The sequence below is a fragment of the Quercus suber genome, unplaced genomic scaffold, assembly GCF_002906115.3.
Source record: "Quercus suber isolate HL8 unplaced genomic scaffold, Cork oak 2.0 scaffold_168, whole genome shotgun sequence".
Classification (NCBI taxonomy): domain Eukaryota; kingdom Viridiplantae; phylum Streptophyta; class Magnoliopsida; order Fagales; family Fagaceae; genus Quercus; species Quercus suber.
The window spans coordinates 513,037-539,841 of NW_027069628.1; the positions used below are offsets into that span (position 1 = coordinate 513,037).

The 26,805-nt window shown below is 35.7% G+C and overlaps 2 protein-coding genes across 3 annotated transcripts; one reads left to right on the top strand and one right to left on the bottom strand.

Moving 5' to 3' along the window:
* Positions 1-2,033: 2,033 nt before the first annotated feature.
* On the bottom strand, positions 2,034-5,026 carry LOC136069407 (L10-interacting MYB domain-containing protein-like). 2 transcript variants are annotated; one of them, XM_065777893.1, is made up of 3 exons: positions 4,813-5,026; positions 2,887-3,259; positions 2,034-2,804 (listed from the first exon to the last, which is right to left on the bottom strand). In XM_065777893.1, exons 2-3 carry the CDS (start codon positions 3,226-3,228, stop codon positions 2,247-2,249), a joined length of 900 nt encoding a protein of 299 aa, XP_065633965.1. In that variant the 5' UTR covers positions 3,229-3,259; positions 4,813-5,026; the 3' UTR covers positions 2,034-2,246. The 2 variants fall into 2 exon arrangements, with proteins under 2 accessions (XP_065633965.1, XP_065633964.1); XM_065777892.1 differs by having other exon boundaries at positions 2,887-3,228; positions 4,813-5,023.
* A 3,774-nt stretch (positions 5,027-8,800) lies between these two features.
* Positions 8,801-10,670, top strand: LOC136069410 (uncharacterized). The gene is made up of 4 exons (XM_065777913.1): positions 8,801-9,371; positions 9,480-9,655; positions 9,857-10,073; positions 10,222-10,670. Exons 1-4 carry the CDS (start codon positions 8,801-8,803, stop codon positions 10,668-10,670), a joined length of 1,413 nt encoding a protein of 470 aa, XP_065633985.1.
* Positions 10,671-26,805: the final 16,135 nt, after the last annotated feature.

Here is a 26,805-nt window from a genome sequence, read left to right on the forward strand (position 1 = left end):
TTGATTCTATTTAGATATGGCAAAACATATTAGAATTTGCTGACCCGACCTAAAAATACCTGACCCGAACCCGATTTTTTTGACCTAAAACAAAAACGGGTTGACCCATAACCCGACCCGTGTTTTTTGAGGGTCAACCTGACCCGACCCGAATCCGAACCATTTTTTAAAACTTTTTTTTGGGTAAAAAATAAATAAATAAAATTAAGAAAATATTGGTTTAACTGTTTGTTGTGAGTTTTAAGGAAACAATTGAGACATTTAAATAACTGTATGCAAATTAATTGAAAGATGAATGATTGAGCATTCTGTAATGAGTAAAGATTTTTAGATATCAAATAGCAAAGTACATGCCAAGATAATCTGGTTACAATACAGTTAAAAATATAGATTTAAAATAATAAACATGTGTGAGAAACATTCACAAGTGTGAAAATAGTGAAGTCAAAGTATCAAATTAACATAAATTATGAATGCTTAGACCTATTTTTTAACAATTTATGTTTAAAATAAACGACTTTTCAAAATAAATTATGATATTTCCTAGAGTGTGTGTTGCTTAACAATGATATAATATTCATAAAAGAGACCATGTACAAATAAGTAAACAACCAAACTTTAATATATATCTCAAATTGAAATAGAGTGTCAACCACAATTGACAATAGATTATAAAATTAATTTTCAAGATTGTAAATTTCTTATATGTTTTTATTTTTTATCAAATGAATTATCTAATAAGTCATTTGTAATTTTGTTTTATATTTTGGGATGTTGATATTGTGTATTAATAAAACTTGTGTATTTGTTTTATTTATCTTTGTGTTATTTTGTTTTAGATAGCAATGTTAGGATTTGTATAATTTTAAAATTATTGAATAAGTATTAATAAGTGTAATTCATTCTTGATATAAGTGGTGAATTCAAACTAATGCATTTTACATCAAGTAATTTGTTGCATGACTTTCTAAATGGCAAATACATGTTGTTTTCTTAAAATAAAATAAAATTCATGTGAAAAATACGGGTCAACCCGACCTGACCCGCAACCCAATTGACCCGAACCCATTTTTAACCCGATTAAAATGACATGTTTTTTACCCGCGACCCGATTGACTCAACTCGAACTCGACCCAACCCACCCGTTTTGTCATTTCTAATTCTATTGTTGTTTGATTGTTCTATTGAAATAGTGTGGTTGTCCTACGTCAATTTTGGTATCAGAGTAGACTTTCGGTCCATACAACACAATCGTAGACAACCACTTGAAAGTAAAACCATCAAAAGAGCAAGCCAACCAAATATGACAGTACCTTTCAAGTTTTTGCCTCATGAGATCTTGAACAAGCCCAAACCAGCCCCTGCAGTCCATATATACCCCCTTTGGCCATATGAATTTTTCACCCCCAAGGCAACAAAGAAGCCAACAACCCTTCCCAAGCCGGTGACCATCAGCTATGCCTGCCTCTGATCACAGAACCCACAAACTACGAACCCAAAAAAAAAAAAAAATAATAAAGAGAAAAGGTGACCTACGCAAGACCCATCAACCACCAGCCGCCGAAACCCATAAATCAACACTCATCGCTGCAAAACCCAACAGCCACCAACCGCCGAAACCCATTATCACCCTCGACCACCGTCGTTGAGGACATCAACCACCGCTATTGAGGACATCAACCACCACCGATGCCAAGGCCCGAGTCAAGTAGCCGACACTCCTCCATGCTTCATGCCCCCACTGTCTTCCCCGTCTTCGCGCTGCCACAATTGTCAATCCCTAGCATCGCAAGTCCATCGCGAGCAATTTTTTTTTTTTTTTTTTTTTTTTTAGCCTTTCCAAAAAAAAAAAAAAAACAAAACAAAACAAAAAAACTTTAGGAATAAGTTTGCCTACCAATCATCCCTTTCAAATATTCCAAAATTGGGAGTTTGTACATTGGATATGACTTTATATATATTTCTTTGATGCAACCTTACTTGGAGTATGCTACAGTTTGCAATTAAGATTAGCAATTAAGTTTTAAACAGAATAGTTAAAACGGGGAGCTCAGTATGAAAATTATATACATGTAATCTAATGTATCAAACATGTCCTATCAAAGGAACCATCGTTGTCTGGGAAAACCAGCAGAAATCAAGCAGGCCCCTAAACAACACAATTATGTTTCCTTGTAGCACCTTCTTCTGATAACAAAATGAAAATGGCACAAAGATGTCTCAAACATCAGATCAATCGAACGAGATCACTCCAAGCTTGCCAGCCAAATCAGTCTTCTCTCAGAAGACATTGCCATAAACATTTCCCTCCAGTCCACATCCTTGAACATCTTGATTGCCTTTAAGTAGGTAGCCCCATCCAAACCTTCAATAGATTCTAGACACTTGACACAATTAGTAATTGAGAAGGCACTAGAAAGGGCTGACGTGTCAGTTTTGTTCAAGGTAGAGGTTGTAGGGGTCATTGCCCTCGTAACTTCAGTCCATTCCTTTAAAGCTTCACCCATCTCCACCATCCTTGCCTCCCTCTTCCCTCCAACATGGCTTGTAGGAGTGGGAGATCGTTGCCGTCTTCGTGTATTTTGTGAAGGATAACCTTTACCCTCACTACTGTTGCAGGGGAAAGCAGATGGAGTGGCATTTGTTGATGAATCTTCTAAATCCAAGTTGTCTTCATTAACCATGGGATACTGGGCTAATGGAAAAACGTCTTTGTACTTCAATGTTGAGTCATTAAATATGACCACTAACTCATTAAACATAGGGCATCCTTTTTTCCTAAATCTCTTGGCCTTTCTGTTCACCTACATTGAAAAATAACATAGCTTATCTAGCATATGCCAGGAAACAAAAATGCATTCAATTTCAAATGAAAATATATATCACCTTAATATATGATTCCCATACGCCCTCCGCAGCAGTGACAGTATTGAGCACAGGGTCCCAACTAAACCCAGGTTCTTGCAACAACTTACTGAAATCATGATAACGAGTCCTCAGTTGATTAAACTTATTTCTAAATTGAGTTTTGTTGTACCTCTTACTAGTTCTCTCATGGAACTCTTGCTCTATATTTTTCCAACCTTTCCTCAAAAATGTTGTTGTGGATCTATTCCCTTTCTGAACCTCTTTAACCATTAGTTGAATGAAAATTTTCTCTTCTGTGGCTGTCCAAGTAGCAGGGTCAGGCTCAAAATCAACTTTAATGCCATTCCTTTTGGAATCCATCTAATTCAAAGCACAATTATCACATGGAAATCTGTTATTGTTATGCAAAATATTATAAAACAGAACATTAGTATAGCTCCAAGACATTGAATTACCAAAGTCAACTCAAACTCAACAAAGCCTCATCCCACAACACAACTTGTACAATACTACCACAGACAATTCTTTTTAAAATCTATCAAGAGGGGGGAAAAATTCATTTGAGCAAATCAGGTCATCAGAGTTTGTCTCCAGAAGTCAATTTTCTATCAATTTAATCCAAGGATTCAGCATACATGATACCATTAGGGCATGCATGAAATCATAACATTTACACAACCAAACCTTCCTAGCAGGTTTGTATACCCCTTTGTGGGATGTTTCAGGCATATAAGAAAATGAAAAAGAGATGTGTTTGATCTACAACCATAAAAAAATTTAACGTTTGATCTAGCAATGCAGTTTCTATACAAATTATTTTTGTTAATTATGCAAGTAGACAAACCTTTGGTGAAGAGAGGTCACCATTTTTTTATTTTTTATTTTTAATAATTGGGAGAGGGGGGATTTGAACCATAGATATTTCCTTTGGAAACAACAGAAGATGTCAACCAGTTGAGCTACAACACTCTTAGCAAAGGATGCATCTACTCTTAGGAATCTTTAATCTTACAAATGACTGTCCTGGTTTCTTTGAAATGAAAATCAAAAAATTATGCATGGGTAGAGCATAATATCTCCTATACCCACACAAGCAAATTTTTTTCCTTTTGGGTTTCCATATAAATGTTTAAAAATAGAGAGGGGTCAGTTTTACGGGGTAGAAGATCAATGAGACTTAGACCTTCTCAAGCAGTAAGGCAACTAAATTTTCTTTTATTCTTAGTCTACACAAAAAATGTACAACACAATCTGAGCTTTGAATCCAATAATGCAACATAACTTGGGTCCATGAAAAGTCTAAGATTCAATTATAAGCCACAGAAAATTAATCAAGAGGTTACAATGGCAATGACTGATGAAAACGCCAAGCTTAACTAGTTCAGAAGGATAAAAGAAAATTGATACTAGAAAATGATTTGGGGTTGTTTCATACGAAAAGCCTCCCAAAAGAGCAACCCCAAGCCGAATCACAACAGGCTACTAAGCAACCCTAATGAAGCAAAGGTCACTAGTACGAATCTCCCTTTCCCTCTCCCCTTGGACCAAAACATACTTATCAAAAAGTCAAACTTTTTGCATAGCTCATTCATTTCTTGGTAATGTAGTAGTGATGCTCAGCAAACACTTACACAATGAGTAAAATTCAGTCAACCAAAGCAGCAGTACATAAAATTCAGACCAACAACTTGAGATGTACTAGGTTTTTATCATTCTACACACTACAACAGAACAGTCATAATTTAAAGTAAACCTTTACAATAGAAATTATTAAAAAAAAAAAACAGAAGACATTTAAAGCAGACCACTTCACAAATTACATTCTTAAAACAAATAAAAAAAATACAACAGAAAATAAAATCTGGGTATGGGTTTTAACAATAGAGTGAAGATTAGAACTTTGCAGAAATGGGTTTTTGGAGAGAGGGAGAGAGAGACTCTTACCTGGTTCTGGAATTGGAAACCCTAGATTATCATTTTGTTAAGAGTTTACTTGGGGGAAGAGAGAAGAAGTATCTTTTTCTTTGCCTTTGGGAATTGGTGAATTTGCTTTGCTAGTGTTTTGTTTTTTGTGCTTTCACTTTTCTTTTCTGTTTTCCGAAGCGACTGTGTTTTTTTCTTTTTTTTTGGGTTTTGTTTTTTACTTTCTGTTTTTTCTGGTATCACTGGGGCGCGACGTCGTTTCGCTTCTAGCATTATCGATATGGAGATGCGAAAGAGAGAATCTTGTGAAGAAAATGAAGATGCGAATGTGACAGTTCCGGTATGCATTTTTCATTTTCTTAACAGTGTGTGTGTGTACACGACTATTCGGCTTTCTGTTACCCTAATTAGTAAAGTTGTTTTTCTTTGAATAAAAGATCTAATTTGAAATACCACCCGTCTTAGCTCAATTGATAATGATACGTACCTGTATTTTTAATTATGGATCCATTAGAGTAATTGTAGAAGTGTTGTTTTCTATAAAGGTGATGTGTGTTTGCTTAATTGGTGTCCATACGGGTAATACTGGAAGAGTTGGGATGTTGAGAAATAGTAGGAGCAAACAACTAAGTGATGTGAGAAATAATAGGTTCCATTAGTAATTTATTTTATTTACTATAGTTTCATTAACATTAGAATTTGCTATTTGATATTGTTGTTATCATCTTTTATTTCTTGTAATGTTAGAATTTGGTATTTACGTTGTGGACAGTTGGTGCGAACTCAAGGTACAAGCTCTCAATTATACGCATGTATGAGAGGAAAAACAAAAAGAAGACAGCCCAACATGTGGCCTTATGAATGAAGTCTGCTAGTAATCGGGCTTGAGATTAAGCAAGCTCGAGCATTTAATAATTAAGGTTTCTTTATACATTTTATTGTTAGCTATTTAAGCACTTTTTCTAATTATTGTAAGACAGTTTTTAGAATTATAAAATTATTGTGTTTCTTTTTACACTGGTGCCTGCTAACTCCAAGCAACCCTTAGGTGCTGACTCCTAGAATTTAGTCTTGATTCTATTTAGATATGGCAAAACAGATTAGAATTTGCTGACCCGACCTGAAAAATACCTGACCCGAACCCGATTTTTTTGACCTAAAACAAAAACGGGTTGACCCATAACCCGACCCGTGTTTTTTGAGGGTCAACCTGACCCGACCCGAATCCGAACCATTTTTTAAAACTTTTTTTTGGGTAAAAAATAAATAAATAAAATTAAGAAAATATTGGTTTAACTGTTTGTTGTGAGTTTTAAGGAAACAATTGAGACATTTAAATAACTGTATGCAAATTAATTGAAAGATGAATGATTGAGCATTCTGTAATGAGTAAAGATTTTTAGATATCAAATAGCAAAGTACATGCCAAGATAATCTGGTTACAATACAGTTAAAAACATAGATTTAAAATAATAAACATGTGTGAAAAACATTCACAAGTGTGAAAATAGTGAAGTCAAAGTATCAAATTAACATAAATTATGAATGCTTAGACCTATTTTTTAACAATTTATGTTTAAAATAAACGACTTTTCAAAATAAATTATGATATTTCCTAGAGTGTGTGTTGCTTAACAATGATATAATATTCATAAAAGAGACCATGTACAAATAAGTAAACAACCAAACTTTAATATATATCTCAAATTGAAATAGAGTGTCAACCACAATTGACAATAGATTATAAAATTAATTTTCAAGATTGTAAATTTCTTATATGTTTTTATTTTTTATCAAATGAATTATCCAATAAGTCATTTGTAATTTTGTTTTATATTTTGGGATGTTGATATTGTGTATTAATAAAACTTGTGTATTTGTTTTATTTATCTTTGTGTTATTTTGTTTTAGATAGCAATGTTAGGATTTATATAATTTTAAAATTATTGAATAAGTATTAATAAGTGTAATTCATTCTTGATATAAGTGGTGAATTCAAACTAATGCATTTTACATCAAGTAATTTGTTGCATGACTTTCTAAATGGCAAATACATGTTGTTTTCTTAAAATAAAATAAAATTCATGTGAAAAATACGGGTCAACCCGACCTGACCCGCAACCCAATTGACTCGAACCCATTTTTAACCCGATTAAAATGACATGTTTTTTACCCGCGACCCGATTGACCAATCTTGAACTCGACCCAACCCGCCCGTTTTGTCATTTCTAATTCTATTGTTGTTTGATTGTTCTATTGAAATAGTGTGGTTGTCCTACGTTAATTTTGGTATCAGAGTAGACTTTCGGTCCATACAACACAATCGTAGACAACCACTTGAAAGCAAAACCATCAAAAGAGCAAGCCAACCAAATATGACAGTACCTTTCAAGTTTTTGCCTCATGAGATCTTGAACAAGCCCAAACCAGCCCCTGCAGTCCATATATACCCCCTTTGGCCATATGAATTATTCACCCCCAAGGCAACAAAGAAGCCAACAACCCTTCCCAAGCCGGTGACCATCAGCTATGCCTGCCTCTGATCACAGAACCCACAAACTACGAACCCAAAAAAAAAAAAAAAAAAATAATAAAGAGAAAAGGTGACCCACGCAAGACCCATCAACCACCAGCCATCGAAACCCACAAATCGACACTCATCGCCGCAAAACCCAACAGCCACCAACCGCCGAAACCCATTATCACCCTCGACCACCGTTGTTGAGGACATCAACCACCGCTATTGAGGACATCAACCACCGCCGATGCCAAGGCCCGAGTCAAGTAGCCGACACTCCTCCATGCTTCATGCCCCCACTGTCTTCCCCGTCTTCGCGCTGCCACAATTGTCAATCCCTAGCATCGCAAGTCCATCGCGAGCAATTTTTTTTTTTTTTTTTCAATTTAGAGATTTTGTTGTCTCTTTTAGGTTCTGTGGTTTTTTTATTTTTTTTTTAAGTCTATGGTTTGATTTTCTTTTAGAGTCTGTTGTTTGAATTTCTTTTAAAGTCTGTCATTTCTTAAGCCCATCGCACAGTGTATTTTATTATTTTGCAAAAAAAAAATAAATAAATAAAAGGGAAGTAAAAGAAGGAAAGTCTTATCACTGTGACAACCCAATGCATGTATTGAGCCCTTAAATTGTTCTCCACAGGTCCATTTTGTCCAAGTAAGATCCACTCACTTAAGGAGCCAAGCTTGTGACTATCTAGTGCAATAAGTTGGCCACTGACCAGGGTACAATTCTTACTCTCTTTTTGGTGGGTTCAATTTTGTCTCATTGAAAAATTTTATCTTTATATTTTTTATGTGCATATCCCACTATACTTCACTGGCCTACCCATTTTGTGCTCAAGTTAGTTATTTTATTATTTGTGCTTTCTTTCAGTACCCATTCTAAAATTCCAAAAAAAAAAAGACAACCCAATTTCTTTGAAATATCTGATTCTCATTATTAATTGTGGAGCTTATTGGAATTTGAATTTTATTTGGGCTATCTCTCAATATTGTGAACACTGTCACTACTTTATTGCAATTTATTCCTTTTGATTCTTTGATATAGTCTCTACATGTGCTCTTGCTTGACCTTGATTTTATATTGAGAACTGGTTATTTGAATTTTTGGGAATCTCAATTGCATTCATAAATATAGTGTTGCATGCATCTACATAGTGGTCGCATCATGTCAAACCCTGAACATCAATCCACTTCCGAGCCTAGGTCCTCCTGAGAGCAAACCATAGAAGACCTAGCAAAAAGTGTCCATGCTTTACTGGAAAGGGTAGAGCGAGTTGAAGCATCTCAAAGAGAGACTATTAACCATGAAGGAGATAACATGCTTAGGCAAAATAACCACGGTTACTTTAATAGGGCTCCAAACTTTAAACATGATTGCTATAATCACAATGGCCCTAAGGATTATGATGATAGGATATCCAAGGAAAAGATAGAAGCACCCACCTTTGATGGCTGCCTAGACCCATGCGTTTTCACTGATTGGTTATGTTAGATGGAGAAATTCTTTGACTATTACCATTGGGTTGAGAATAAGAAAGTGAGGTATGCCAGGATGAAGTTAATTGGAAAAGCCTACCTTTTCTGGGAGGACCTTAAGGACACCCTTAAGCAACGACGTGAGCCCTTCATTACTGATTGGCTTGAGATGAAGGATGCACTCTCAAGGAATTATTTTCCTCCAACTTATAGGAGCTCCCTCCTTGAGGAATGGGATCGCCTAAAGCAAGGCACTACTACTGTGGCTGAATATATAAAGAAATTCAAGGAATTCAATAGGCGAATTCAAATAGTCGAGAAAGAGGTTGTCACACTCAATCGGCTCAAGAAAGGTTTAAATGCTAACATACTAGGCAAGATTATCACCCGAGAAGTCACTACCTTAGGAGAAGTATATGACCTTGCTAGGAATTGTGAATTAGCATTCAAATCTATCTTTTGGCGACGTTCTGAGCTCCGGAGTGTTCCTACCAATCCTCAACCTTTTGGTAGCAAATTTAGACTTGCCTTACCCCTTAAGGTTAACCCTAATAACACCCTAATAGAAAAAGAGGATAAGGGAAAAGGTGTGGTCAATGAGCCTTCAAGATTTGGCTTTCGCCTCTAATGCTTCCAATGCAATAAGGTTGGATATATCGCAACTAGATGTCCCTCTAGAACCCTTGTCATTTAAGAGGATGATGAAAAGGTAGAAGATGTTGAGGAGTTAGTGTATGATCCAAATGTTGAAGAAATCCAAGATGTTGAGGAAAAATGGGAAGATGATCCTGGCTACCTCGCATGCATTAGAGTCATCTATCCCCAGGTTGATGATTTCAAGGACGTCTTTGGTGTCCTTAGAGTAAATGTGGTAAGGTGTTCTTTGGCAGAATAAAGGGACACTGATGATTGGCGAAGGAGTGCCATATTCCAAACTTACACTAGGTGTGGGGACAAAACTTGCAAGGTTATTATAGATAGTGGGAGTTGCATTAATGTGGGGTCCTCTAATGTTGTTTCCTATCTAGGCTTGAAATTAATCCCACACCCTAACCCATATAAAGTTTCTTAGGTGGATACTTCTTACATAGCCATAAAAGAAAGATGTGTTGTCCCACTTCAATTCCTCACCTACAAGGCTGAAATATGGTGTGACGTAATTCCCATGGATATAGGGCATATTATCTTAGGTAGACCTTGGTTTTATGATATCTTAGGTAGACCTTGGCTTTATGATTTAGATGTCACCCTTCATAGGCGATCCAATTCTTGCTCATTTGCGTTTGAAGGTAAGAAAATTGTGCTCAATCCTTTGAAATCCAAGTCAATCAACATGAGCAAGAAGACAGAAGTACCAAAGGTGAAAGGCCTGAACATCATAAGCCCAAAGGCATTTGAAAGGGTAGCAGTTTAAGAATCTGTTGTGTTTTGTCTTAGTTGCTAGGGAACTTCATGGAAAGACTCGTAAGGAGCTTGAAGAAGTGAAGTCAGTGCTCCAGGAATTTAAGGATGTTTTCCCTGAGGAACTCCCCGATCATTTACTGCCCATGTGTGACATACAACATGCCATAGATTTTGTGCTCGGAGCGACCCTACCAAACTTGCCTTACTATAGGATGAGCCCTGCAGAGCATGCTGAGTTGCAAAGGCAAGTAGAAGAACTACTTAGAAAGGGTTTTGTTCGTGAAAGCATGAATCCTTGTGCAGTCCCTGCACTCTTAACTCCAAAGAAAGATGGAACTTGGAGGATGTGTGTTGATAGTCGTGCCATTAACAAGATCACTGTGAAATATCGTTTTCTTATCCCTCAGTTGGATAACATGTTGGATATGATGGCTAGAGCAACAATCTTCTCCAAGATAGACTTGAAAAGTGGCTATCATTAAGTTAGGGTTCGTCATTGTGATGAGTGGAAAACTACCTTCGAGATGAAAGATGGTTTATATGAGTGGATGGTCATGCCTTTTGGATTGTCCAATGCTCCTAGTACCTTTATGAGAGTGATGACTCAAGTGCTTAAGCATTTTATGGGGAAATTTTTGGTTGTGTACTTTGATGATATCCTCATCTATAGCAAATCTAAGGAGCAACACTTAGACCACCTAACTTAAGTTTTTACTACCTTTAAGAGGAGAGTTTATATGGCAACCTCAAGAAGTGCTCTTTCTTTACCAATAAAGTCATCTTCCTAGGTTTTATAGTATCCTCTGAGGGAGTTTCTGTCGACCTTCAAAAGGTTCAAGCGATTGTGGATTGGCCCAAGCCCAAAAATATCAATGAAATTCGAAACTTTCATGGGTTCGCTTCCTTTTATCACCGATTCATCAAAGGGTTTAGTACCATTATGTCCCCCATCACTGACTGCATGAAACAAGGGGAGTTTATTTAGACAAAAGCTGCTATTAAGGCTTTCAATAAGGTAAAACAAAAGATGACTGAGGCACCTGTCATGTGTCTCCCTGATTTTACCAAACCTTTTGAAGTGAAATGTGATGCCTCAAGTATTGGTATTGGGGGAGTACTTAGTCAAGAGCTCCACCCAATTGCTTATTTTAGTGAGAAATTGAATGATGCTAAGCAAAAGTACTCAACATATGACAAAGAATTTTATGTCATTATTCGAGCTCTTTGGTATTGGCGTCATTACCTGTTGTCTCAAGAATTTGTTATCTACTTTGATCATGAAGCTTTGCGCTATCTCCATTCTCAAAAGAAGCTGAATTTTAGGCATGGTAATTTGGTTGAATTTCTGCAACGCTACTACTTTGTGGTGAAACATAGGGCGGGAGTTAAGAATAAGGTTGTTGATGCACTAAGTCGAAGGGTGTCTTTGCTATCAGTTATAAGTGTTAAGGTTAATGGGTTTGAACGACTCAAGGATGACTATGAGGCATGCCCAGATTTTAGGGAGCTCTACACTAGCCTAAGTAATGCCCAACGGCCAATCCTGGATGATTATACCCTTCAAGATGGTTACTTGTTCAAACCAACAAGTTATATATCCCTCGATCTTCAATAAGAGATTTCCTAGTTTGGGAGATACATGCGGGAGGCCTTGCAGGTCATTTTAGCCAAGACAAAACAATTGAGGAAGTGGAACGTCAATTCTATTGGCCTGGTCTTAAGAGGGGCGTTGCCAAGATAGTTGGTTAGTGTCGTGCATGTCAACTAGCCAAACATTGCAAGCAAAACACTGGCCTGTACATGCCTCTACCTGTGCCAAATCGCCCATGGCAGGATGTGAGTATGGACTTTGTGTTAAGTGTGCCTCGTACCTTTAGGAAGCATGATTCTATTCTAGTAGTTGTTGATCGCTTTTTTAAGATGGCTCATTTCCTACCATGTTCTAAGACCTCTGATGCTTCTAAGATTGCAAAGCTCTACTACTTGATGAGATTGTCAAACTTTATGATCTTCCCAAAACCATAGTATCTGATAGGGATGTTCGCTTCATGAGTTATTTTTGGAAGACTTTGTGGCATTTAATAGGCACCAAATTGAAATTTTTCATTGCATTTCATCCTCAAACTGATGGTTAAACTGAGGTGGTTAATCGTAGTCTGGGCAACCTCTTTCGGTGTCTAGTGGGTGAAGTCAATTGAAATTGGGATTCAATTCTTCCTACAGCCCAACTTGCATATAATAGCTCTGTCAATAGGTCTATAGGCGCTAGTCCTTTTGAGGTTGTGCATGGGTATACACCTAGGAAGCTTTTAGATCTTTTGCCTATGTCCCCATATGTTAGAATGTCTAATCTGCTATGGCATTTGCATGACATATTCATGATTTGCATAATGAGATTCACAAAAAAAATCAAGTAAGTAATTCTCAATATAAAATTCATGTTGACACTCATCGGCGTCATGCAGAGTTTCAGGTAGGGGATTATGTCATGATTCATATTCAACCTGAACGATTTCCTTCTGGGACCGTTAAGAAATTGCAAGCTCATAGTGCTGGACTATTCAAGGTATTGAAACGAATGGGCCCAAATGCATATGTCATTGAGCTTCCTCATGATTATGGTATTAACTTCTCCTTTAATATAGAGGATCTGGTTCCTTATAAAAGCCCCATAGTTATTCCTGATACCCCTTTTGATGAGCATTTGCTTAATCCTATTGATGCCCCTATCCCTACCCCTTTACTCTTAAATCTGCCCTATGCACATAAAGAACCTATTGATGCTATTTTAGATGAACAGATTGTTTCTACAAGCGATAAAGAAGCTCACCGTTTCCTAGTTTAGTGGCAAGGGTGACCAGATTCTAATTGCACATGGATTACTCGAGATGAGCTACATCGACTGGACCCTGACTTGCTTGAGTACTATCAGAGTTCTTCAGATTTCCACTTGACGAGGTTGAGTTCCTCTCACTCGAGGGGAGTTGGTGTGGATAAAAGGTACAAGCCCCCAATTATATGCATGTATGGGAGGAAGAGTAAAAAGAAGATGGCCTAACTTGTAGCCTTATGGATGAAGTCTGTTAGTAATTGGGCTTGAGATTAAGCAAGCTTGAGCATTTAATAATTAGGGTTTCTCTATGCATTATATTGTTAGATATTTAAGCATTTTTCAGATTATTGTAAGACAGTTTTGAGAATTATAAAATTATTGCGTTTCTTTTTACACTGGTGTCGACTCCAGTTTGCTTGGTGTTGACTATAAGCAACCCTTAAGTGCTGACTCTTAGGGTTTAGTCTTGATTCTATTGTTGTTTGATTGTTCTATTGAAATAGTGTGGTTGTCCTTTGTCAACAATTCATTGTTTTTGGATTGTAAATGTAGTGGAGTCCTTATTTTTTGATTGTTAAGTTGTAGCAATAAAATTGAATAAAGATTTCAAGTAAATTTAATCAAATTGGATTCTAATTGGTTTCCATAGGCCAATATTTCCTCAATCAAATCCAAAAGGTTCATAGAGGTCAGGATTTCCTAAGTCAAATCCAAACTTTATCCCTTTGTTGTCTTTTGTTCTTATTACATATCAAATGTTTCATTAGAAACAACCAAAATTCTATTTCCCTACCCTATAATATTTGATGAACCCAATAAATCCCTTCGTCCAGATAAGTCTACACTAGACAAGGGAAAGCACCAATAAGCCCATATTAAATGGAATGTCGTTACTCACCACTGAATGCAGGAAAGAAGGCCGTTGGAGAAGATATCAAATCTACCTCGTTAAATTCATCTAAAAGCGTTACAGAAGGACATTCAAGACACCATTAAATGCCACTAACGGCTAGAAGGGAAAGCCCTGTATATATACAGGGCCTCAAATCCAAAAGAGAGATACGAATTCATTTTTATACACATATAGCAAAATCAGAGCTCTTATCATTACCACTATTCTTCTATCATTTGACTTTGCCATCAGAGGCTCAGTGGCCAGCACCACACCAGTGGCCTTTCGAGTGGAAATTCTCTTATTGTTCTCATGCAGGTCATGTGACGACCTTGAGCAACATCCTATCTAGACGATCACAACAACGAACAATTTTGGCATCATCAATATTTATATTTTTCCTCTCCAAAAATTGTATACGTATCAAATAATCCTAGCACGATGATAAAAAACAATTATCATAGAACAAACGTCATAGTTTGAAATACTACCTTATCTAAAAGAAGAAAAAAAGAATGCATACTGATGAAGCATGATTTTGCCTCGTTAGTACGATGGACGACCTAGAGATCTTGTACCAAAGAAAGCACTAAGTAGATAATGACACCAATTTGGGGCCTACCAAGGACTCTCCAATGCTTAAATTAGCTTAAACTCTTTAGAAATCTATAATCTGTAGAGTAATTTGTGTGTGCGTTCACATGCCTCACTTACTTGTCTCTCCTGGCTTTATATAGCCTTTGTGTGAGTAAATGCTCAATCTACTAACCTCTCTAACATTGTACCATAGCTAGAGGATTTATGGCCTAATAATGACCATTTATCCTCAGCCCTTTAACGTCTGTAACGGCCATTAAATGTGCATAATTGGACGGCAGTAACGACTCCACTCATTTATCATTTGGACATTAAATGTTGTTTGGAACTAATGTGCTTACACTCGTCCATACTTTTACTCGTCATTAATATGGACGATTTGCAATATGGACGAGCATTTTATCACTATCCATCAATTATGGTTGAGCTGGAGGGTTAAATGGCTCATTCAGTAGCGATTTAACTTCCTCATTTAATGTCCTGTAACGGATGTGTAATGGTCAGCTTGAGATAGTTGTAATAGCTATGAGCTAGTGGCTGGAAAGTCTGTACGTCTGTTACACTTATGCCATTTAAGTGAGGAATTTATATCTAAGCATTAATGTGTGCTTACGATCGTCCTTAGTAATAATGGTCGTCTTAGTAATGACGATCATCTTTAGAACGACAGTCGTCCTTAGTAATGACTATCATCTTTAGTAATGATAGTTATTTTATGGATGACCATTTTACACTACTCGTCATATACTTTAACCAAGAATCATATATACATTATTTTAGAAGTATATAAATAATATAACCAAGTACTAATTAAAAAAATAGATAACGAAAATGAAATAACATAAATTATTTCAAGTTAGAAGACAAATGCACGCCATATAGAACCAACTTATTAAAAAAACCAAAGATTACAACATTTGTAAAATAAAAAATGAAATTCTTATTAATTTTTTGAAACTTGTGATAATTGAATTTAATTAGAGTTATATTTTATTAATAACTTAAAGTGCATGTTTTCTTTGATTCTTACTGTTTTTTTTTTAATTCTTACAGAGAAAAAAAATTGTTGAGGTCTCTTTATGTTTGTCTTGCATAAAGAGAGAGAAATAATTAGTATTTTATAAAGTGTACTGTGGGGGTTTGTCACCACCACGTGGATTGTAAGTTAAAGAAAGACTATTGGAAAAGCATCTTAGAGATGAAAGGTTGGGCCCAAGTCTCAACATCGTAAGTCCAAGTCCGAGGAAGAGTAGAATGACCCGAGCTATCTATGGAGGTGGTCCGGGAACCCCCTAGCTAAGGAAGAATTTGATGGAGTTGCCAAGGATGAGATCTCAGCCCAAAATCCTTGCCGAGGACATGATAAGAAAGATGTAAAGCCTAAAGTAGTAGTCACCTCCGCATTAATTAGATGTTCTTACCTAATGTCAGTGACATTAAATAATGAATGACTAACCTGAGTAGTAGAAAGACCTTAAAAGTCTTCCTTTATGATCAAAGAGTGGCAAAAGAGGTGTCTGATGGGACTAGCTTCCTCTAACAGCCAGCCAGAAAATATACACAGCCAGAAAGAGGGGAGAAAGGGGAATAAAAGGGATACCTCTAGCCCACAAAAGATGAGGATGAGAGTTTTCAGAAAAGAGATAGAGAAAGAGAGAAAGATAAGGAGAAAGTAGAGAAAACACTTTGTAATTGTTTAAGTTCCATCTTTGTACCACTGCTAAGGCCATTTTTGAATTAACCTTACTTCTTTTACTCATCCTAACCTTTAATCTTTTTTTCCAATCTTCCCATTGTAGAACAAAGAACATACAAGCCTCTCTCTCTCTCTCTCTCTCTCTCTCTCTCTCTCTCTCTCTCTCTCTCTCTCTCTCTCTCTCTAGTTTAATCCTTTAATGTTATTCATTATATATTTATGAAATCCAATTCCATAAATATATACTTTAATCTTACTAAAGTGGTTAAGCCTAACTCTCTGAATAACAAACTCATTAAACTTATCTCAATGGAATACTTTATATCTCCGTTAAGAGACTATGAATTCGATCTCGAGAATACATGTTCCATCAACACTAAATGTGGCTGCCCAACATACTGAGGTTTTGACCATTACCATAGATCTCACTCCTGATATATCAAAGCAACCTACACCTCATGATTAGGTCCGTTATTCTCTCAGGATTAAGAGTTCATGCAAATACAAGTCGTGAGATTTATTATTCATATGACAGTCTTTAGGAAAATAATAAATCTCACAGCAGTCCAGTTCAATATGTTTTAACTCTTAACACATATTAACACATCAACCAGAAATCTCCACTTCCATGATTAAGACAAATCATCGTGGTTGATATGTTATAGTTTTCGCAGATGAAATGCCCAATTTCATCACTGACTACGAATTATAATTCTGAGTTTACAAAAAACTTGTGATTTATATCTTCTGTGACTTTTCACATAAATCACATACTATGAATCTCATGGACTAAATGATAATGTCCTAATATTCATGTTACCATTATTTCAAATAATAATAAAAACAAATTCATTACACACAATATTAAGTCATACATAATGTCATACACAATGTCAAACTTAATATCATACATAGCATCATACAATAGGATTTAAGGGCACTAATCCTAACAATATTCTCAAACCCGACATGATTGCGGCTGGTGAGAACATACTAACTGGGTGGATCGACACAATTGGCCCGACCGGATTAGACTCCGATACTCGAAGGACTGAGTTCAATATACACTCTGGTACTTCAATGGCTTGTCCTCATGTAAGTGGCGTGGCGGACTTGCTTATGGAATACACACGGTCTAAGTGCAGCCCGTTATCATGACCTGGACAAACTAGTTATTGAAAATTCAAATAACCGACAAAGCAGCAAAATAGCTAGACAATGAATAAATTCATTTATAATAAACCAAAATTCCTAATTCACAACGTTGAATTTGAAATACCTACCAAGCTCGCAGGTCTTCTTGAAAAATACTCAGCCAAACAAATACAAGCAAAATTGTGCATCTTTTTATTTAAAAAAAAAAAACCCACAAATTTTTTTTCTTTGCCCAAGTTACCCTTGAGAATTGCAATCGGTGATGATAGCTTTCTTATGTCCCATACAGAAACATCAAACAGTAATCTAGATGACCAGCCACTGTAGCAACGGTCTAGAAACATCAAACAGTAGGTCAATCTTGTCACCGGCGGCGGCTAGGGCTTGGGTCACCACTGGCGGTGGGTCAGTTCCCTTCTCTCTCGTGGGTGGGTTTGTGATTTTTTTTAGAACCGTGGGTTTGTGAATCAGTGGCAATACTAGTTTCTTACAGTGTAAATTTATTTTGTAATTTTTAATAAAAAATGTCGCATCATTAAAAAAAATGCTAAGTCATTGTTTCGTTTGCCATATAAGTCATACTACTAACACAGTTACTACTAACACAGTTAGTAAAATGACTAATACAACTCATTTTTAAAACTTAAGGGATTAATTGTGCTCCCTTGAAACCTGAGAGACCAATTGCACACATAGAGCGAACTTGAGGAGTCAATATTATAATTTCGCCAGTTATTTTATTTTATTTTTTTGAAGATGATGGAGGATATGAGAATGCAATTTGTAGATCTACTATTAAGATAACATAGATTAGGTTGGTGGTGGATAGTAGATTTAATTGCAGTTGAGTATTGTGTGAAGTCATCATCATAGAATAACCCACGCCAGAATGTGTTATGTGGAACCAGTGATATGAAAGAAAAAGAATTTTTCTAAGCCATTATGTTGAACACAAAATTACTTATTTTCATTCATTTTCAAGTTATACATTTTTTTAAGTCAAGTCATAGACCTTTAAACAAAGTAAATACTTATAATTTTTTATTTAACTATCCCGTGCACCGCAAGGGTTAATCATGAACACTATACAGTAATGCAAACCTCAATATATATTTTTTTAAAGCCAAGTAGAGGTATGAACTCCTCTTATATTATTTCCTTCTCCTCTACTTTGTTAAAAAAAAAAATTTTATTTTATGGTTTTTCATGTATTTTTTAAAAGTTAATTTTCGTACATGAACCACCAAACTCTCTTTAGCCGTTTTTTATAATATAAAAAAGTTTGCAATAATTGAAATTATTCTTTTGAATGTAACCTATCTTTCTTTTATATTTCTCTATTGTTTAGTTATATATATAATATATAATATATATTTTTGTTTTGTTTCAATAATTTTTAAACGCTAGAATGAGTTATGTGGAACCAGTGATATGAAAGAAAAAGAATTTTTCTAAGCCATTATGTTGAATACAAAATTGCTTATTTTCATTCATTTTCAAGTTATACATTTTTTTTTTAAAGTCAAGTCATAAACCTTTAAGCAAAATAAATACTTACAATTTTTTATTTAACTATCACGTACACCGCACGGGTTAATCATGAACACTATAAAGTAATGCAAACCTCAATATATTTTTTTTAAAGCTAAGTAGAGGTATGAACTCCTCTTATATCATTTCCTTCTCCTCTACTTTGTTAAAATAGTAAATTATGGTTTTTCATGTTTTTTTTAAAAATGTAATTTTTGTACATGAACCACCAAACTCTCTTTAGCTGTTTTTTACAAGATAAAAAAGTTTGCAATAATTGAAATTATTCTTTTGAATGTAACCAATCTTTCTTTTATATTTCTCTATTGTTTAGTTATATATATTTTGTTTTGTTTTAATAATTTTTAAATAGTGAATCATCTGATTCTTTAATATTTTTTGGTATTTTAGAAGTTTTAATATCTTAATCAATTTAAGATTTTATTAAAGTATTTTAGTCTACTTGACAAATAGGTAGATTTCCATGCATAATACAGGTTAGCGACTAGTTTGGAATTGATTTGTGAATTCCTTACGTGTGACTTATTTTGTAATTTTTAATAAAAAATGCCACATCATAAAAAAAAAAAAAAAAAAAAAAGCTAAGTCACATAATTAACACCACTAACGCAGTTAGTAAAATTTTTAATAAAAAATGCCACATCATAAAAAAAAAAAAAAAAAAAAAAGCTAAGTCACATAATTAACACCACTAACGCAGTTAGTAAAAGGACTAATGCAACTCAATTTTAAAACTTGAGGAGCTAATTGTGCTCCCTTGAAACTTGAGAGACTAATTGCGCACATAGAGTAAACTAGAGGGACCAACATTGTAGTTTTGCCAATTATTTTTTTATATACAGTTTTTTTTTTTTGAAGTCAACAAGTGCCACCGCCCCAGGGAGACCGTAGAGTGGCTTTTAACTCTTAAGCAAGGCTGAGCCATCCATTATTGCTGCCACGTGCAATGGTGTGGTTTCCACTACTTATGGTGCAAGTGACAAGGGCGTGGTTCCTGCTTCGTCTTTTGGTTTCTCGGCCTTTTCTTACAAGGCAGAAACTATCTCTGAAAATATGAATAAGTTCAAAAGAGTGTGTGGTTTCAAGGGTAGAGCTAGTGTTGCCGCCATTTGATTTTGAATTGTTTGCAAAATTTGATTTGGAATTTTCCACCAATTAAACAGATAGCCTTAATACAATCAGTGAAGAAGATTGAGGAAGAACCTTTGGACAAAGATTACAACAAAGAGTACTGAAATTGACTTTTAACAATTTTAAGTTCCGGTTTAGCGCTAATTACTGTGAAATTGGATTGCATATTGATAATGGTGATAATTCTAGGGTTAATATACATGGATGGAAGCTAAGAAACTTCTATCTTTCTTCTTCTTTTTATTCTTTATTTTTGATAATTTGGTAGTTACAATAAGGTTGAAGGATTTGAATATTGAATGCCTCCATTGAAAGCACTAGAGGAGCCAATGAATTGAACTACAATGCTAATGACAAAAACTTCAATTAACCTTGGAAAGAAAATCAATATTAATGCTAAATACAATAATATTTGCGCTTTCTGAGTGGATTTTAGAGTTTAAAGACAAACATCTTTTATGGCCAAAAAGAGAGTCTAATGAGAGCAAGAGGTGAGAGAAAAAAAGTTTAAAATAATGAAATACAAAGGTACAATAATTGTGTAAATATAGGACTACCAAAATATGAAATTTTTTCTATGTTACATAGACCGATGCAACTGCTCTTAGGGGAGAATATATATATTGATGGCATAGAGAAAGTTGAGTTACATATCATAACCAAAATAACTCACAAAATCCTTTGATGTTTGTTCATCTCTGATTTACAACTTAACTTAGAATCTTATAATAACTACTAAACATGCAAAAACAAGTCCTTCTACTCTAGTAATCCAAATCTTCCATTTTTTATATACTCATGTTAACACAGAAAAACTAGAATCCAGTACAGAGATATACAAGACAATAAGATCATTACAAAACTGCTGGGTGTACCCAGTAACAATGGATAGGTCTTTTAGCATCTATCGAAGCCAATTTATAAACTTTTGACAAGATAACTTTTGGAACAAAAATGGTGATGAAGTTCATTCCATGTTGAGTAAGATTATGTAGGTCTACAATCATTGTTTTTTTCCTGCCAGTTGGGTTTTCTTTTAGCATTTTAAACTTGTTCCAACCTTCTTTTTCCATTGAGAATGATGATGTTGTGGTAACCAAGCTCTCTCGCCTTCCATACAGCCTCCATCAAAGCTTCCTGGACCGCCATTATGGGGGTTTTTAGCACCGCTACTGCTGCCTCCTACAAAAATTATATCTTCTCCTAGATTTTTGGCTTCATACACCCGATCAACCACCACCTTCAACCATAATCAGCCAACCACCAACAATACCCACAACCAACCACCATTAGAAATACTGCCACAACCACCAAGAGAGAGAGAGAGAGAGAGAGAAGAGAGAGAGAGAGAGAGAGAGAGAGAGAGAGAGAAGATCGGCGAGGTGTGGATAGGCAGGTTGCTTGGAGCGGCATCGGCGGAGGCGAAGCAAGTTGCTTGGCNAAAAACATGTCCACACCTCCTAGTTCTTCTGTTCCTGCAGCTATCCACCTTGATGATTAGCTGTCACTCCCTATTTGTGGATTCTCCCCTTGATTGATTTAAAAGCTTGTGCTGGACTGTTTTCATAGGCATTCTGGTACCTTAATGAAAAAAGGCATTCTTCTCTATTAAGATAGAGCAAATCCATGGTGTTTTGACAGCCTGACTTATTAGTCTTTAGCATACTTGTTTTTTTGTTTCTGATAGGATCACTACTAGTTTGAAATCCCTTGTTCTTTGCTGTAGTATAGGGCTTCTCTGACTGCTGCTAATGTGGCATGAACTCAGCCTTAAAAACTGGTGTCCCATGTATGCTCTGCATGCCATGCCTCATTTTTTGGTTTTACCTTTATTCCCCACAGGTATTAAATGTCAATCTACAAGACTACAACCACTAATTTTGGGCTTTGTGGAAACTGTGAAAATGTGATTTAGGTAAAGGCGGAGGCGAAGCAAGTTGCTTGGCGAGTGGCATCGGCGGATGCGAGCGGCATCGGCGGAGGCGAGCAGCGTTGGTGGACAGATCCAACCCCCAAAATCAACCATAAACAATCCAAACAAATAAGGGGAATCGGATCTTAGTGAGATCGGGCAAATTTCAGCGGAAGCAGGTTGCTTGGAGCGGCATCGGCGGAGGCGAGCAGCGTCGGTGGAGGCGGGCTACTTGGTGAGTGGAGAAGGTGAGCTGCTGGCAAGTGGATAAGGTGAGTTGAGAGAAAAGTGAGAGAGAGAGGAGAGAGAAGGGCTGAGAGAAAAGTGAGGGAGTCTGACGAGAGAGAGAGAGAGAGAAAAAAAAGGAGATAAAATGCCAGAGAGGAGAGAGAAAATTATTAAAAAAATAATTTTTGAAAATGCCATTTCTGGCCGTACCGTTGCATTTTTAGAACGGAAGTGTTCATATATGCCAAATGTTTTGGCATTTGGCACACCTCATGAGAGAGGATTTTTGGTGTCTGGTGAGCCAAATGCCAAATATTTGGCATTTAGCACACCTGATGGCAATGCTCTTAGGGGAGAATATACATACTGATGGCGTAGAGAAAGTTGAGTTACATATCATAACCAAAATAACTCACAAAAGCCTTTGATGTTTGTTCATCTCTGATTTACAGCTTAACTTAAAATCTTATAATGACTACTAAACATGCAAAAAGAAGTCCTTCTACTCTAGTAATCCAAATCTTCCATTTTTTATATACTCATGTTAACATAGAAAAACTAGAATCCAGTACAGAGAAATACAAGACAAGAAGATCATTACAAAACTGCTGGGTGTACCCAGTAACAATGGATAGGCCTTTTAGCGGCTATCGAAGCCAATTTATAAACTTTTGGCAAGATAACTTTTGGAACAAAAATGGTGATGAAGTTCATTCCATGTTGAGTAAGATTATGTAGGTCTACAATCATTGTTTTTTTTCCTGCCAGTTGGGTTTTCTTTTAGCATTGTAAACTTGCTCCAACCTCCTTTTTCCATTGAGAATGATGATGTTGTGGTAACCAAGCTCTCTCCCCTTCCATACAGCCTCCATCAACGCTTCCTGGACTGCCATTATGGGGTTTTTTTAGCACCGCTACTGCTGCCTCCTACAAAAATTATATCTCCTCCTAGATTTTTGGCTTCATAAGCATGTCCACACCTCCTAGTTCTTCTGTTCCTGCAGCTATCCACCTTGATGATTAGCTGTCACTCCCTATTTGTGGATTCTCCCCTTGATTGATTTAAAAGCTTGTGCTGAGAGATCTGCTCTTTGTCATAGGCATTCTGGTACCTTAATGAAAAAAAGGCATTCTTGCTCTATTAAGATAGAGCAAATCCATGGTGTTTTGACAGCCTGACTTATTATGTCTTTATCATACTTGTTTTTTTTGTTTATGCCTCCTACAAAAATTATATCTCCTCCTAGATTTTTGGCTTCATAAGCATGTCCACACCTCCTAGTTCTTCTGTTCCTGCAGCTATCCACCTTGATGATTAGCTGTCACTCCCTATTTGTGGATTCTCCCCTTGATTGATTTAAAAGCTTGTGCTGAGAGATCTGCTCTTTGTCATAGGCATTCTGGTACCTTAATGAAAAAAAGGCATTCTTGCTCTATTAAGATAGAGCAAATCCATGGTGTTTTGACAGCCTGACTTATTATGTCTTTATCATACTTGTTTTTTTTGTTTCTGATGAGGATCACTACTATTTGCAATCCCTTGTTCTTTGCGTAGTATAGGGCTTCTCTGACTGCTGCTAACGTGGCATGAACTCAGCCTTAAAAACTGGTGTCCCATGTATGCTCTGCTACGCCATGCCTCATATTTTTGAGTTTTTACCTTTATATCCCCCAACAGGTATTAAATGTCAATCTACCCTGTCTGTTTGGTGGGTAAGTTCAAACTCACATTTTTACATTTTAAATTACATTTTCACACATTTTTTTCACTTACACATTTCAAAAAACTACAAACAACAATTTTTAAACTACACTACAAAACACTCCTACAACACAAATTTTGGGCTATTGTGTAAAACTGTGTAAAATAATTTATATAAGAAATATTACTGACAAAATAAAGGGATAGGTTGACGTGGGGTTTAAATGCAAAAAGACGACTCATTGAAAACCAAATTGGCATTCCCTATCTATCAGACCCCTTGCCTACTTGAACTCGTAAAGCCAAGCACGAAAATTAAATCAACCTTATTTAGGAACAAAGGGGGCAATCACCTTTGCAATTTCTTCACCTTCCACTTTTTAATCTATCTTGGACCCTAAAAAGCCAAAATCTTGTCCTAGGAGCCTACAAAAGCCAAAATTTTGTAGTGAAATGCACTGCAAGCTTCTTCTTTTTTTGGTAGGAACTCACTGCAAGTTTCTTAATCCAATATAAATTTTTGAGAAAGTAATCGAATATAATTTGATTCTTTGTTTATTTGAATCCATGAAATCAAGTCTTGGCATATGAGTTGCATCAAATATCACTGAAATCTTAATATTCAAAACGCAACTTTGCAAACAGTTTGGCATCTATTTTCATTTTTCAACCGAAACAAATTTATTTCTTTTCAAAACACAATTAAACCCTTAAGAGAAGAACTTGCTGCTTCACAGTGGGGCAGAGGCGCAATCCTGAATTTCTAAATGATGACAAAATTGCAAGAACAAGATGAAGGCAAAAGAGTGAAAAGAAAAGGAGTACGCTAAATGAAATCTTAACATTCCCAAAAAATAAATAAACAAACAAACAAGAGAGTGTACACTTTCATCTAAAAAAAAGGTGTACACTTCTTAAACGGAAAATCCTGTTTTCTTATTCTAAGAATCAAGTAATTTTGAGTTATTTTTTAAAATTGTTTTTGATTCTGTGAATCAAACGAATTTTCAGTCCAAAATACACAAGTCTGCGTTTGATTTGAATTTTCCAACTTTACTTATTTGGATAAAATATTAGGGTTTGTGTGTGTGTGTGTGTGTGTGTTTTTTGTGGGGGGGGGAAGATGAGGAAAGAAATGCCAGTGACTCCAAATGCCTATTTCTCGACATCCACCTTCATTTCTTCTTCTTAACCACAGATGCCGGCATCATCTGGATTGAAACCACGACATATACAAAGCAAAGCATTACCAATTTTTGAATGCAATATAGAAAAAATAGCTTATTCTGATGAAATGATCTGAATATAATCTTGATGGCACCAACTAAACCCAACCACACGAGTACCAAACAATCAATCCACTAACCAAGTCTAAAATAATCCTGTGTAAAATCAAATGCTCGGACAACTTAACAAAGCTTTAGGGTATAGATCAACTTGAATTCTATATATTTCAGTGAATTCTACCCAGGGCCACCTAGAATAAGGTAAATTCAACACCTTGTTAAAACTAAGCCTGATATAAGCCTCCACATTGTTGGATGCATTAACTATGCTTGTCTATAGATATACAAGTCTATTTATCTTTCTCTTTCTCCTGTATCCTCCTTTTGTAGGAAACTTAACAGCAGCATACTTAGAACTTAGAAGCCTAGAAAGTGGAACAAATATTAAAAAAGAACAAAAAAATCAAATATCATCATTTGATGGGGTATAGATCTATCTAAAGTCATCTATACAGCAGCGTAGGAGACTTGTGAAGGGAGTTTCAGAATACTTTAAGCTTCTTGTATGAATATATGCTGCCAAAACGGTGACTCCAGTTTCTTTAGAATTTTCTACCCATGCAATTCATTTGTCTTGAAATCATTTTCTTCTTCAAAAAGGTATCCATAAAAGAACCATTGTCCTCTCCTATGTGATATTTCATTCAGCGAGAGAGAGCCCTGAAATGTATAGTATCTAAGATGGAAAACTAAAAGTTTTCTCGTGGCAAAGATACACATATGGAAATCTAAAAGTTTTCTAGTGATATTTCATTTGGTGATACTTTTAACATGAATACTTCTAGAATTTTATTAGAGGTTGTGTGGAGATGAGGGAAAAAAAATGAGGGTTGGAGCTTTTTAGATTCGGGTAATGCAAAAAAGAAAACGAGGTGGACCAAGCAATGATTAACATTAAATTATTGATTGGTCAAAAACTTAAGGATGAATGGGATTTTCTTCTTAGGTACATTTTTATCCAAATAATTAATAATTGATTGGATTTCAAAAGATGGAATTATAACTATTAAAATTTCATCATTTTAGACTATCCATGCAACCATCAATTATTTCACACAAACCCAATATAAAATTTTATGAATAAATAAAATGATGATGAGCTGCCGGAGCATGTAACATTTTTGGTTGTATCAAGTCTCCAGGAGAGAGTTTCATACAATATACACTTAGATTATGTTAAAGTAAAAATTCTATCTTGTACAAAAAGATAAAAATAAAAAAAGTGTCAACATTCTATCGAAATTTTGGTTAATACCAAGAAGAAAGTTATTCAAGGGGGGTGGGGGTAAACCCAAGAAGCACATTCATAGAAAGGTTAAGGAAAGAACTTTGTAGTTCAAGTGGCACTTCTTGGTGTTTCTAACAGAGACGTCTAATGGTTCAAATCCCATTCAACCAAGATTGAGATCCACTGTGCACAGGATGCAAATTCTTTCAAAGGGTAAGATTAAGAGTTTTAAAAAGTTAACATTTTCCCTTAATCCTTGGATCAAAAAACTTTATAACTTTCTAAGTTTAAAAACTTTCTTGATCCAAGGTTTGAGGGAAAAATTTAAAAAGTTAACTTCTAATCTCAACCTGGATCTCAATTTCCTGACACCTCTGACAGTGACGGCACACACAAGCTCTGATTA

Excerpts from the sequence above, each read along its gene's own strand:
- LOC136069407 (XM_065777893.1), bottom strand. The coding sequence starts at position 3,228 with ATGGATTCCAAAAGGAATGGCATTAAAGTTGATTTTGAGCCTGACCCT. Across the intron at positions 2,805-2,886 it reads TATGGGAATCATATATTAAG|GTGAACAGAAAGGCCAAGAG; the intron begins GTGATATATATT and ends TTTTCAATGTAG.
- LOC136069410 (XM_065777913.1), top strand. The coding sequence starts at position 8,801 with ATGGAGAAATTCTTTGACTATTACCATTGGGTTGAGAATAAGAAAGTG. Across the intron at positions 9,372-9,479 it reads AAAAGAGGATAAGGGAAAAG|AGGATGATGAAAAGGTAGAA; the intron begins GTGTGGTCAATG and ends TTGTCATTTAAG. Across the intron at positions 10,074-10,221 it reads TTGCTCATTTGCGTTTGAAG|TTGCTAGGGAACTTCATGGA; the intron begins GTAAGAAAATTG and ends GTTTTGTCTTAG.